The following is a 14,367-nucleotide window of genomic DNA, read 5'->3' on the forward strand; positions in this document are numbered from 1 at the left end:
AGCACCACCCCATGCTGGTAACTAGGTAGGTAATAGATGAGAAAGAACCCAATCTAGTGACAAGATTAGAAAGCAGACCCAGTCTGGTGACTAGTGAATAAATGATAAAGGAGAGCTCAGTCTTGTGACTAGTGTAGAATACAGAGCCCAGTTTTGTGACTAGTGACTAGATGAGAAAGCAGAGCCCAATATGGTGACTAGTGTAGAAAACAGCGGAGTCTAGTGATAAGTGTAGAAAGTAGAGCACAATCTGGTGGTTAGTAGAAAAAAAAGGCCCTATTCTGTGGCTATTGTAGAAAAAAGAGCTTAGTATAGTAACTAGAGTTGAAGTCACAGCCCAGTCTGGAACATGGTGCAGAAAGCATAGTCCAGCTAGTGGCCAGTGTAGAAGCAGAGCGATGGCTCGGGTGCTAAAAACTACATCCCCCAGCATGGCCAAGGAGCGAGTACAGAGGAAATTACATCACAATCCACCAATGGGTGACAGCTTGGTGTCAAAGACAGAAGCAGGAATGCAACCATAGAGGAGGTAGGAGTGACCAATGCTGATGTTGTCATATATAGTGGAGCCAATGGGAGGCATAGAACAGCACAGCCACACCCACTGAGCCTTCAAATGAGAGAAGTCTCTGTGAGAATAAGGACAGTGGGGACAAGGGCTGCAAAGCAAGGCAAAGACATAGAGGACACCCACATCATAGAAGCACTATAGTAGATTAGAAGGGCTACCAATCCTTTAGGGAGAGTGTAAGTTCCACAGAGAGAGCTGCATGTTTGACAGAAAGAGCTGCCAATCTGACCAAGAAAGCTGCCAGTCTTGCCAAAAGTGCTGCCAATCTATAAGGGAAAGCTGGCAGGTTACTAGAGCAAGCTGCCAGGCTTACTGAGGGAACTGTCAATTCCAGAGGGGACTCTGTCATTGCCAGAGGGTAGTTTGCTAGAGGCACCAAGAAAGTCCAGATCAAGTCCGGAGGTCTAAGGACAGTTAAGGTCCAGTCCAGATGGAATCCAGAATTGTTCAAGTTGTTTTGTAGAGTATTCTTTTCCATTCCCATTGTTTCAGGTGTCTGCTGCTACTGATACTGCTACTACATTACCATTCTACTGTATTCAGAGAATTACCTCTGGCATTGAATACCAATTGCCAGTGGATACAATCATACTTATCAGCTTTAGAAAGTTGGTTTCCGGGAGCCGGCCGGGGGAGGAGGGCGTGATGGGTGCGGGACTCCAAAATGCGTCATTTTGGAGCCACCCCCATGACGTAATGACGCAAACGCGTCATTTGACAGCGGGGGTGAGGCCAAACACCTTAACTGTTCTACAACCTCCCCACTGTCTTCCCCAATGTGTCCTCTGCTCTACAGCTGTCATCCACTCGCCTGTTGTCATTCCCTGCCTTGTTGTATTAGAAAGGGTACTGTAAGGGTGGTTAGGCTGTGGAATGCCTTACTAAATGAGGTAGTAATGGCAATTTCACCCACAGAATTTAGCTTTACATAGTTACTATAACCCTACAAATATATTGTTCATTTAAGTCTATAACTTGCTCAGGGGCATTAAAAAGAATGCATTTTCTAGCATTTTTTAATACCAGTAAAAGCATGTAATCGGGTATGGAAATGAAAAGCATGATACTAGAGAGACTTTAAGACCCTGAAAAGCCCAGTCTTTCTGGGCTGCTGAAAGGTTCTGTGTTTGGTGTGACAGGAAACATGATGAGACTGTGGAGACAGTGATTCAAGGAAGCAGAGCAACAGAGAGAGGGCTGAGGAGCCTTGTGAAAAGAGAAAATAGAGGATAACAGATAAAAAAAAGACAGTTAATGAACTGGAGTGACAGCAACAGTGACCAGGAAAATTGATAGAGTGACAGAGGAGCAGCAGTGACCAGAAGAAGTGATAGAGGGACAGAGGAGCAGCAGTGACCAGGAGAACTGATAGAGGGACAGAGGAGCAGCAGTGACCAGGAGAAGTGATAGAGGGACAGAGGAGCAGCAGAAATGATAGAGGGACAGAGGAGCAGCAGTGACCAGGAGAACTGATAGAGGGACAGAGGAGCAGCAGTGACCAGGAGAACTGATAGAGGGACAGAGGAGCAGCAGTGACAAGGAGAAGTGATAGAGGGACAGAGGAGCAGCAGAAATGATAGAGGGACAGAGGAGCAGCAGTGAGCAGGAGAACTGACAGAGGGACAGAGGAGCAGCAGTGAGCAGGAGAACTGATAGATGGACAGAGGAGCAGCAGTGACCAGCAAAAGTGATAGAGGGACAGAGGAGCAGCAGTGAGCAAGAGAACTGATAGATGGACAGAGGAGCAGCAGTGACCAGGAGAAGTGATAGAGGGACAGAGGAGCAGCAGAAATGATAGAGGGACAGAGGAGCAGCAGTGACCAGGAGAACTGACAGAGGGACAGAGAAGCAGCAGTGAGCAGGAGAACCGATAGAGGGACAGAAGAGCAGCAGTGAGCAAGAGAACCAATAGATGGACAGAGGATCAGCAGTGACCAGGAGAAGTGATAGAGGGACAGAGGAGCAGCAGTGACCAGGAGAACTGATAGAGGGACAGAGGAGCAGCAGTGACCAGGAGAACTGATAGAGGGACAGAGGAGCCCGTTTGAAGACCCACCATTGTTTTTTGCAAGCAACCTTCTGCAGCATGTGTGTACTACAAACCCCCCTCTACCTGCATCACTCCGGTTTTATACTCAAGGCAGAAGTCATTTACTTTCTTATCCAAAATTTGTTTTTAAATCTGCTGTGCAATTTCCATCACTGTTGCCAAAACACTCAAAGAAAGTGAATATTGTGTTATATTAGGAGTAAAATAATTGTGAGTAGAATTACTTATAACTAGAAATTTGTAATTATATGGTATTTGTTGCTAATCATTATTTGCCCCCCAAAAGAACATTTTAGTGATATGTTGTTCCTGAATAATAAATTTGACGTTAGGTAATTTTTGGTGTCCTACTTGTATTGGGGACTCAAGGGTTCTCTGTCCCACTGCTGTGTGGTGATTCAAAGAAGAACATCCGGAGACCATGTACGATCCGCACTAACAACACCAACCTATAGGAGCGTAAAACTAGTGCCCCCAATACTAAATAAACCTCTGATTGTGTTCCCATTTAATACCTTAATTATAGTGCCCTGCTTAATATATACATATGTAATAGTGCCCCTGCTTATTATATACATATGTAATAGTGCCCCTGCTTATTATATACACATGTAATAGTGCCCCTGCTTATTATATACACATGTAATAGTGCCCCTGCTTAGTATATACACATGTAATAGTGCCCCTGCTTAGTATATACACATTTAATAGTGCCCCTTCTTATTATATACACATGTAATAGTGCCCCTGCTTATTATATACACATGTAATAGTGCCCTGCTTATTATATACATATGTAATAGTGCCCCTGATTATTATATACATATGTAATAGTGTCCCTGCTTATTATATACACATGTAATAGTGCCCCTGCTTATTATATACATATGTAATAGTGCCCCTGCTTATTATATACACATGTAATAGTGCCCCTGCTTATTATATACATATGTAATAGTGCCCCTGCTTATTATATACACATGTAATAGTGCCCCTGCTTATTATATACACATGTAATAGTGCCCCTGCTTAGTATATACACATGTAATAGTGCCCCTGCTTAGTATATACACATGTAATAGTGCCCCTGCTTAGTATATACACATTTAATAGTGCCCCTTCTTATTATATACACATGTAATAGTGCCCCTGCTTATTATATACACATGTAATAGTGCCCCTGCTTAGTATATACACATTTAATAGTGCCCCTGCTTATTATATACACATGTAATAGTGTCCCTGCTTATTATATACACATGTAATAGTGCCCCTGCTTAGTATATACACATTTAATAGTGCCCCTGCTTATTATATACACATGTAATAGTGGCCCTGCTTATTATATACACATGTAATAGTGCCCCAGCTTAGTATATATATATATATATATATATATATATATATATATATATATATATATATATATATATATATATATATATACATGTAATAGTGCCCCTGCTTATTATATACACATGTAATAGTGCCCCTGCTTATTATATACACATGTAATAGTGCCCCTGCTTATTATATACACATATAATAGTGCCCCTGCTTATTAAATACATAGATTATACCCCTATAAAGTACTAAGTTAGCTAATCAGGGATATCACTTAACCATTGTAAAACTCTACACAAATAATTGTTAATAATAACCACAGTGAGAAGTAAACTTCCATATATAATACCTTATTCTCTGATTTTTTTGTTTGTAAAACAGCTATAAAAATATTTTGTTTCTAAAGGCAAATGTTATTAAATCGTACACGGAAATATTTGTATGTTTTTCAAGCATGTTGATATGTATTCCAAAATTGACTGTAAACATGTATTTATTCACAATTTGTTACACAGTGCTGAACAATGCAATAAGCATCACATACACAGTTAGTAAATCTGAGTGTGGTACTAATAATACGGTTATTGAAATCAACAGAAATCAAAGTTTATTCTCCCTCCCGCGACACTTTCTATAAGCAATGAGACTTGAACCGAAAATTGAGTCTTATCAGAGAGCGTTATATTCTACTGAGACCACAACGTTCTAAATGAAAGAGGCCGAATTTACCCGATTTCTATCAGTCTCCACTTCATTAACGACATCGGCCATTTTACTTGGTAATAATCGTTGTTAGAGTGCATGAAACTGTCTTCGATAAAATGTCTTCTTTAGTTTAGACAGAAATTATAAGCGGTGTTTAGCCGAGATTTTACAAGTGGTACCTTTCCGCTGAGCATTATCCGGCTGTGGGTTTCGGTGTATCACACAATAAGGAGATCTGCAGTAAGTCAGAACTGGGTGTCTCCAAATAGTTAATTATATCTAGTGAATCATTGTTTGGATTTCTTTCAGCTGATATGGTATAAAGGTGTATAACATTGTATACAGGACTGCATGGTTATAAAAGTCTTTAAATGAAAAAAAAAAAAAAAAATGTTTCCAATTCTAATTATGTTTTCCAATAAAATACATATTATTTCACTGTCTTAAAGCTACTTATGACACATGGCAGCAGTGATTGTAATACAGGTCTAAAATATAAAAAATGTACAGCAGAAGTTTTGGTGACTATAATTGATTTATACCTAGACTAAACTGCAAGCATTTGTTTCAAAAGCCAGTTTATTATAGCCTAAAAAAAAGTATATTTCCAGATCTATCCAGAATCAACCGGACTGGTTTTGCAGTCTCCTAGGTAACAGTCACGTACTGTAAATGGGTAGGTTCATACACAGGGGCACAGGGCAGACATAACTAACTGAAATGCTGCAATTGAGTGATGTCCCCACCGCAACTCATTCCTGTTACAGTAATGCTGGTTGTATTGCTCTCACTACCATGGCAAGTCTAGTCTGGAAATCTATTGTCTGCTTCCTTTCTGAATTGCCTAGGTATACAATCTGCTGATGTTTGTTAACCACTAATTTAGCTGTCAATTGCATGGAAAGGTTAAATGATCACCTTGGCTCCCCAAGATGAATTTTAGAGGTATTAAGCCATTATCTATTGGTGCAGAGACTCCCCCAAAATCTGTGTTTAAGAAATGTATCCTTATATATTAAGTCCAGGTGTACCTATTCAATATATTCATATAGAAATAATACTTATTAGCATAAACCAATTAACAACTGCTGCATGGATAAGACAATATTTAGCATCTCACTTTAAACAATTGTCTCTAAGCTGAGATTTGGAAGTTGCTACTATCAATAAAGTTGGTTTGTTGAAAAAGCCCAATAATTTGGCAGCTATTGGTACCCATTTACAGGTAGTATATGTGGAAGTTAGAAATACCTTTTAACAAATGTTATGTATTTATGTAAATAAGTACTGTATGAACATTTATGAAGTCAACTTTATTCATTATGCCGTTCTAGTGATAATTTATAGATCATGAATTAATCCTTATTCTTGTTTTATTTTTTTAGATGTTTTATAATGTATATACTTATTATTGTGTCATCATTAACCTATGTAATGTAATTGATTTACCGGTTTAAGATACCCAGAGTTTGGGTGAGGAACCTCCACCTCACTCACTGATGAGAGAAACACATGAGAGAAACAATGAACAGAGGATTCTAGAACTCACCAACAAGATCATTCAGCTGCTGACTGGAGAGGTGACTGCTGGGAATGGGACATTATACAGTAACACCAGGGGATGTGTCTGGGTGATGACTATATCATTGTGTGTGTCAGGTTCCTATAAGGTGTCAGGATGTCACTGTCTATTTCTCCATGGAGGAGTGGGAGTGTGTGAATCAGGCCTGGCCAACCTGTGGTTCTCCAGGTGTTGTGAAACTACAAGTCCCAGCATACTTTGCTAGCTATCACTTGGCTATCTGCTGGCAAAGCATGCTGGGGCTTGTAGTTTCACAACACCTAGAAAGCCACAGGCTGGCCAGGCCTGGTGTAGATGAACACAAAGATCTAATAGTAATTGTCATGGCTCCTGACTGAGTAAAAATCCCTGGTGTGTTTGCATACATGATACATTTTATTACTTTTGTGCATTAAATTATCATTATCACTGTTTTTGAAACATCTGGGCAAGTTTAAAAACAGACAAAAGCTTCTAACAATTTAGGCCATACAGATATTTGGTCACAAAAATAAACCTTTAACAAATAAGACTGGTCATAAAGAAACGATGTAGGCAGCATCTGGTAAAAAGTTTCCTGTTCTTTCTCCTATTGCCTCCCGTTATCTTGTTTCCTTATACGGAGATTCACTTCTCTTCGGAATACTTCTGTTTATAACACACACAGGAGACATGAGAAGCAGAATGTGGGAAAATTGTCCTGAAAATACATTTTTTAATTCGGTGTTCAAAATTTGTAATCACCTTTACTAATTGTGTGCTTGTTTAATGAACCTATCCGATAATGGGGCATTTCATCTCACTAAGCTGGAGCATGTTAGTATAATATTTGCACAGCGGAGTGCTTTTATCTTTTGCTATTCAATTCATTTGCACAGCTTTTTTTTTTTTTGGTTACTCAAAGTCAGATGAAATCCCTATAGGCCTTCCCTGTTGCCGGTGTAATAAGGATCTACAGATCCGGTGTAATAAGGATCTACAGATCCGGTGTAATAAGGATCTACAGATCCGGTGTAATAAGGATCTACAGATCCGGTGTAATAAGGATCTACAGATCTGGTGTAAAGGGGATTTCCAGATCTAGTGTAAAGAGGATCTGCATAAAGGGCAGTTACTGATATAAATTATCAGTGATTCTACGTGATAATGTCACTTTCACAGATCAGTTTGAACATTGTGTGCAGTGATCAGGGACATGGGAACCATGTGAAAAGGTTTTTGCTCCTTCATAATAAACCTCAGGGCAGTCCGTGACCGCCACATTGACTTAGAGTATGTGGTTGTCATCTTTAACAAATCCAGTTTATACAATTTATTTTTAAACAGAGCTGCAGTATTGGGAACAAACAAAATTGCTAATAACTGCACATTTCTTTCCAATAGATGGCGCTCTACTCACATATGTGTCTACTGGACTCCATGCCAATATTCCACCAGTATAAGACCATGCTGGAAGCCCAGTAGGAATGAATGAGACCGTGACGGGAAACAGCGCAACAGAGGAATCTAACTCTAATGAAAGACACAGTGCCACAGATCGTGCATTTGATCATAATAAGAAGGGACTTGAGCTATATTCTAGGCTAAATCACATGGAATCTGACATTGGCAAAACCACAAATTACACATCTGGTCATATTAAAGAGAAATCCATCTCATGTGAAGAAGGAAATCTTAGAGATACTGCGATTTATACACCCACAGGTCATACACAGATACAATATACATCTACCTTTACAAATGAATACCGTTTATCAGACTCCCCATCAGAAGAACTACCAGAAAATGATTGTCCCATACTCCCAGAATATACTTTGACAGAAAGCAAGGTATGTGAACGAGGTCAGACACAGCAGATGTCTATTGTTGCCGAATCTACCCAAACATACGCCACTGACGGCGCGTATAACTGCACCGTGTGTCAGAAGTCTTTCAGTAGTTGTTTAGATCTTCTAGACCATCAGGAAATTCACCAGGAAACTGAGCTTTCTTGTCCTGACTGCGGGAGATTGTTTTCTGCAAAAGCAACACTTCAGAGCATTTATAAAGGAGAGAAAGTGTGTCCCAACTGTGAAAACACATTAAACCAAAATTCACATGCAGTAACTCACCCTAGAACAAATATGTTCTCATGTTCTGAATGTGGAAAGTGGTTTTCTGCTAACTCAAGCCTCGTTAGACATAAACGTATTCACACAGGGGAAAAACCATTTTTATGTTCTGTTTGCGGGAAATGCTTCTCTGAGAGTGCTAACCTTGTCACCCACCAGAGAATCCATACAGGAGAGAAACCATACTCTTGCTCAGAATGTGGTAAATGTTTTACTAAAAGTTCAAGTCTAGTCATTCATGAAAGGATTCACACAGGAGAAAGGCCATTTTCATGTTATGAATGTGGAAGGTGCTTTACCAGTAGCTCAGAACTGGTACGACACCAAAGATTTCACACAGGGGAAAAACCATATTCCTGTTCAGAATGTGGGAAATGTTTTACAAAGAGTTCAAGTCTTGTTGTACATCGTAGGATTCACACAGGTGAGAGGCCCTACGTGTGTAAAGAATGTGGAAGAACATTTACTAGTAGCTCGGAGCTAGTAAGACATCACAGGTTTCATCCTGGTGGAAAGCCTTTTGTGTGCTCTCATTGTGGAAAATGTTTTTCCAACAAAGCAAATCTCGGTACTCACCAAAGGATTCACACCGGAGAAAAGCCATTTGTGTGTACCAAATGTGGCAAAAGCTTTACCAACAACTCAAATCTTGTTACCCATATGAGGATTCACACAGGAGAGAAACCTTTCTCGTGCTCGGAATGTGGGAAACCTTTTTCCAACAAATCATCTCTATTTAGACATAAAAATTCACATAAAACATACCTTTATGAGTAGCTGATATTTTTAACAGATCTATATCTACGGTACTCTACTTCCAGTATTTTGTATTTTCCCATATAATTTATGGGATACAACCAAAGTGTTTTATACCTTGTGATATAGGTTATTTGGAGATCAGAATGTATTATTTGGGAATAGAACACTAAAAGGACATCCGTCCCTCCTTTTCCACTTTGAGGTATCAGAACTGATATCCAGATCTGCCCGTTTGATGGAGAGAAGTTAAAAGGGGTTTAAAGGATTAAAACATGTTTTTATCTTTTAACAGTGCTTTTATTATCCCTGAAAACGGTGTTTTGGAAAAAGAGGAATAAAAATGTATGGACAGGAAAATTATTATCCATTGCAAGTATGGCATACGACGGTGATCTGATGCCACCAATCGGGCTACTTACTATTTTTTTTACCTATATCTATATGACACAAGTTATCAACCATATATGATTCCAGAGATAGGCAATTTTATTTCCCTCTGTTTTATGTGGGGATTTATGTAGACAATATTACTGTATAAGTAGTGCACAGTATTATATTAAGGCTTTTCATCTATTATGTGGTGGTTTCGATTGGTTTATTGGTAAAGAAATGTAGTCATGCATAATAAAATATCTTTTGGTTTATTTGTTTAAATTCCATGGTGCAAGTGGACATTCACTTAGGGATTTCCAGAGGTCAGACTCGGTATAAAAGAAAAGTTATAATAATAATAATAATAATAGCCAAGCAGTTTGGTGTGTAAAGGATACAGACGTTCCGGCTTTGTTATATGACAGTAGTATATGTATCTGTTCTATTCCATGATAAGGTATCACTTGACAGATGAACGATAGATACAGTCTACCAATATGAGAAATACAATACACTGTGTACCTCTGAGACTGCTTTTCACCTTCAGGAACATAAATGTGGATTTAGATTTTTGTACAATAAATGACAGGGGGAGAATATTCTTGTTTTGTGGACATAGCTCTTCTCCTAAACACAATCGCATTTCACCTACAGACAACTGAAGATCAACTCCAAAAACATACTGGTAGGTTAATTAGCTGCTGACATAAATTACCCCTAGTGTATGTGTGTGTGTTAGGGAATTTAGACTGTAAGCTCCAAAGGGGCAGGGACTTATGTGAATGAGTTCTCTGTACAGTGCTGCAGAATTGGTGGCGCTATATAAAAAAATGATGATCAGAGATTTGGAAGCATCACTGCAGGTAAGTTGTCATCTCCCCTACCCACAACACTGCTCTAGATCTCCTCCTGTCTGCTGCCTTTTACAATACCTCTCCTCCACTCACTCTTCCAGTTTGCTGGCCTACCCTATTTGATGCTGGCCTGTAGTCACAAGTAGGCCGAAATCATACAATACAGTCTGCGCAATAGAGCTGGGGCTGTGCAATGTGACTTCAAATGGAGCGTGTCCTGGGTCACTTTTCCCATGTGATCACAAAGTGCACATCAGCATTAGCATAGCATTTACCTGCAGTTGATTAGCCAAAGGACAATTATGCTGCATTGTTCTCTGTGCTTTGAACAATCAGACTCTCGGCTGCAAACAAGTGCTCTGATAATATGCAGCATTCTATCTGAAATCAGTTGTGGTATCTCTCACTCTCCAGTTTTGTAGTACTGCCTACATAGACCTCACCTTTTACGGGAATGTGCACGTGAAAGTAATCATTGGCTAGACTAAATAAGGACATATATGATTTTTTTCCTGAATAGTACCTTTTTTATGTTTATTTTTTTTAATGTTGATGCAGTTGCAGAAGTCCACTACTTAATCTGTATGTATGGACACACTTTAAACTTTTGTGTTGTATAATCAAAGTGTATTATGTTTTCCTATAGAGCAGATAATAACACTTAACATATTATAGCTAGCCACACTAGGCCCATGCTTAAATAACTGTTATAATTTCTGTACCCAGAATCCACCTGAAATAATTTTGCTCAAGCCTTTTATCATATAGTCCTACACTGGAACTCGCTACCCATTTCAATTAAAGAGGTTCCATTATGGAACTAGTTAAGTACTTATTGCCTAGAGTGGGTGTTTTGTTTCAGTGCAGACAGACTTTCCTTTTAGTTGCATATTGGCATAAATGTATTTTTCTTTTTCGACTTTATATAGGGAAAAAGAAGGGGGGATCAATTTTTTCACTTTTGTTTTCAAAAGCTACTTTTAGTTTATCAGTGCACACCCCGGATATTTATCAACATAATTGAATCCCTGTGCTAGCTCTTTAATACATAGGAATTCCATTATTTGTACATTGGACAAGGTCTGACAGAGGTATAAGGGCCAGGAACACAGGTCTTCTGTTTTACAGGTTTGGGTCATGTTTATTCTATGTTATATTCATGGAAAATGTTCCGATGTCACAGAGAATTGGTGACATCATTATGGGGGACTGGGAAGGGAGAAGATGAGGACATTTAAAGACAATTTTTATTTTACTCTTAGATTGTGCGGGAATCATGTCAAGGCAGTTGGGACCTGACCCACACTCTCCCCTACATTTCTGTAGCAGTAGATCTCTAGAAAAAGTGATCTATTAATGTAGACCTACACGGTTGTCCCCAGAGAGGAGGTTTCTGAGGAAACACCTTTTGTATATTGGGACACATAATGTGCATATTGATTGCTGTGTATATAGGTATTGTGTGCCTGGAAATAGGATAAACTGGTTCCTGGGATCAACGTCGGAACGAATCTCGCGGCAGTATACTAGAACTTGCCTGGCCGCCATCAAGGGATGGAGCCTATATATATCCTGACATAAGGTTTACGAGAGTAATTAAGCAGTTGGGAATGTTAATCCTGTATGGAATCTTCTGAGAACTCTGGTTACTACAGCCTCTGGGTCGTCAGGGAGAAAAGCTTTATATAAAGCTCAAAACATTCTCACTCCACTCTGGATTTTTGTATTAGTTCAGAAACGATAGATATCGGGTTTAGTCCTAGAGTCAGCAGAGAAGAACTTTCTAGGTGTAGTTTGAGCAACCTAAAAAAAACCCAAAACAAACACAAAAAAGTGCGAAATTTTATTATGGCTAATCTGAGCAATGTAATTTTTCTGGAGTGATAGGAATCTGGCTTTTAATGTGATGTTAACACTTTTGCCCAGTGCTGCTCTCCAGACTTTTCCAACTCCCCACAGACCCCCTTCATGTGTGTGGAAGAGTAGGTGTGCATGCAGATCATTTAGGGGATTTGCGGTGCACATCCAGTCTGCTTGGTAAATGAGGTACAGAGTATGATCAGTATAATCAATGCCTGTAAAACAATGGCACACTGAATTTCATGATTTCCATACTGCCCCTGGAAATGATCCATAAAATACATGACCGACATGATCACAGTGGATGGCTGTCAATGACACTGCTCATGACATCACAATCGGTAATAAGGTAACAATGGATAATATTATTGGAATGAGGATGAATGAAGATCACTCTGGACCTCACAATCCTTCACTGTGGCCTCCGTTTCTTGATCAGTCCAGCAGGAGCCAGTAACTGGTCTCGATATCCAGCTTCTATTATCTCACTGCTGAATCCCTGCGTCCCCTTCTGGGGGTAAATGTATGAATCTCCGGATTCTTCATCTCCGGCGTGTTCAGCCTCTTCAGCGCTTAAATTTAAAGCGGCGCTGCATTGTAAAGGGAAGTTTCCGGAGATTCATACATTTACCCCCTGGTCTCTTAGAATGGCCTATTATCCTATCTCTGGTCCCCATGCTTGTGGTTTCTGGTTAAGAGGTTAGGCTTTAACTCTGCTGGCTACGCACTGACAGTTGCCCATTTCACACCTGCACCCCTGCTAGCACTGGCTCCACACAGTCTGGATATAACAGGTTTGCACAATGGCTCTCAAGAAAGCGAACCTAATCTCGTATGATTACCTTAGCTCTAATAACCTCTCTGAATTAACCACTTCCAATCTTTGAATGAGATTCAGAGCTGCAGACAAAATAGCACTTCCAGTGTGTGCGCGCAGGCCCCCTGTGTGCGCGTGAGCATGCCCTCTGCGGGCATTGTCCCGCTGTTGGCTCCGCGCATCTGTGGAGCAGGTGGCACTCAGAGCAGTCTTTGCAGGACACTCTTCCCCCAGTGTAGCTATGTCCTTTTACAGACATAGTATCAGTTCATACACAGTTTAAACACATTAAACGTAACCATATGGTTAAACATAAGTGGGGGTTAATGGAAGGAGACTGGGTCCTGGGGGACTTCATCTTTATTGAACATGCTCAGTGCTCACCTCTCCTGGAACTACAGGAATTAGGGGACAAAAGGAGTGAAAAGTACGCTGGTCAAAGTACATAATCATGTGAAACCAGGGGCATCCATGTTGGGATAAAGTTATTCCCACAATTTGTCACTGATGTTAGTGGATCACATCACAATGTGTATAATCATCAGTGTGGAGTTTGTACGTTCTCCCCGTGTTTGCATGGGTTTCCTCTGGGTGCTCCGGTTTCCTCCCACACTCCAAAAACATACTGGTAGGTTAATTGGCTGCTAACAAATTGACACTTATATGTGTCTGTGTGTGTGTATGTGTTAGGAAATTTAGATTGTAAGCTCCGGTGGGGAAGGGACTGATGTGAGTTCTCTGTACAGCGCTGCAGAATTAGTGGCGCTATACAAATAAATGGTGATGATGGTAATGACTGATGGCACCAAATCAGGAAGCTGCACTATTTTCAGCCAGAAAGTCACAATATAGAGCACTCTAAACTCATGAATAAAACACGATGAAAGTTTCATCTCGTGAAACCAATACTGTGTTCATACTGCCGCCCCAGATACATCCCAGGTATATGAACCCGGGATATTGCCGGGTGACAGCCTCCCACCCTGACAAATTCCCAAGTCGACCGGGTTCACACTGAACCCGGGTCTGCCCTGGTCTCCCTGGCAACATCACAAAAGGAGCTTTGATTGGCTCCTCTTGTGATTTTTATTTTTTTTTATTTTTAATTCAATAGAGTTGGGCGAGACCTGGGTTTTTCTACCCGGATCTCACTGAACTCAACGACTGGAATCTACCCGAGTAGGACCCAGGAATAACCCTGAAAAAGACCCGGGTAGATGCAGGGGGTATAAATTTCATGCCTTTTTTTGGAGAATGTTAAAAGAAGTAAAAAAAATAAAGACCATTACTCAGGGGTCAAGATCCTAGGCCTCTCTATACTAATGAGGATCTTCTCACCAACAAGATGCAGTAAAATTGAGTC

The 14,367-nt window shown here is 40.1% G+C and overlaps 1 protein-coding gene across 2 annotated transcripts; it reads left to right on the plus strand.

Moving 5' to 3' along the window:
- The first annotated feature begins 4,861 nt into the window (after positions 1-4,861).
- On the plus strand, positions 4,862-9,745 carry LOC142095281 (uncharacterized). 2 transcript variants are annotated; one of them, XM_075178225.1, is made up of 2 exons: positions 4,862-4,910; positions 7,615-9,745. In XM_075178225.1, the coding sequence occupies exon 2, from the start codon at positions 7,698-7,700 to the stop codon at positions 9,117-9,119; it is 1,422 nt and encodes a 473-aa protein (XP_075034326.1). In that variant the 5' UTR covers positions 4,862-4,910; positions 7,615-7,697; the 3' UTR covers positions 9,120-9,745. The 2 variants fall into 2 exon arrangements, with proteins under 2 accessions (XP_075034326.1, XP_075034327.1); XM_075178226.1 differs by having other exon boundaries at positions 4,876-4,952.
- The last annotated feature ends 4,622 nt before the right edge of the window (positions 9,746-14,367 follow it).

This window comes from Mixophyes fleayi, chromosome 6, assembly GCF_038048845.1.
Source record: "Mixophyes fleayi isolate aMixFle1 chromosome 6, aMixFle1.hap1, whole genome shotgun sequence".
Lineage (NCBI taxonomy): Eukaryota > Metazoa > Chordata > Amphibia > Anura > Limnodynastidae > Mixophyes > Mixophyes fleayi.

What these genes read in the sequence shown, in the direction of transcription:
- LOC142095281 (XM_075178225.1), top strand. Translation starts at nt 7,698, where the DNA reads ATGAATGAGACCGTGACGGGAAACAGCGCAACAGAGGAATCTAACTCT.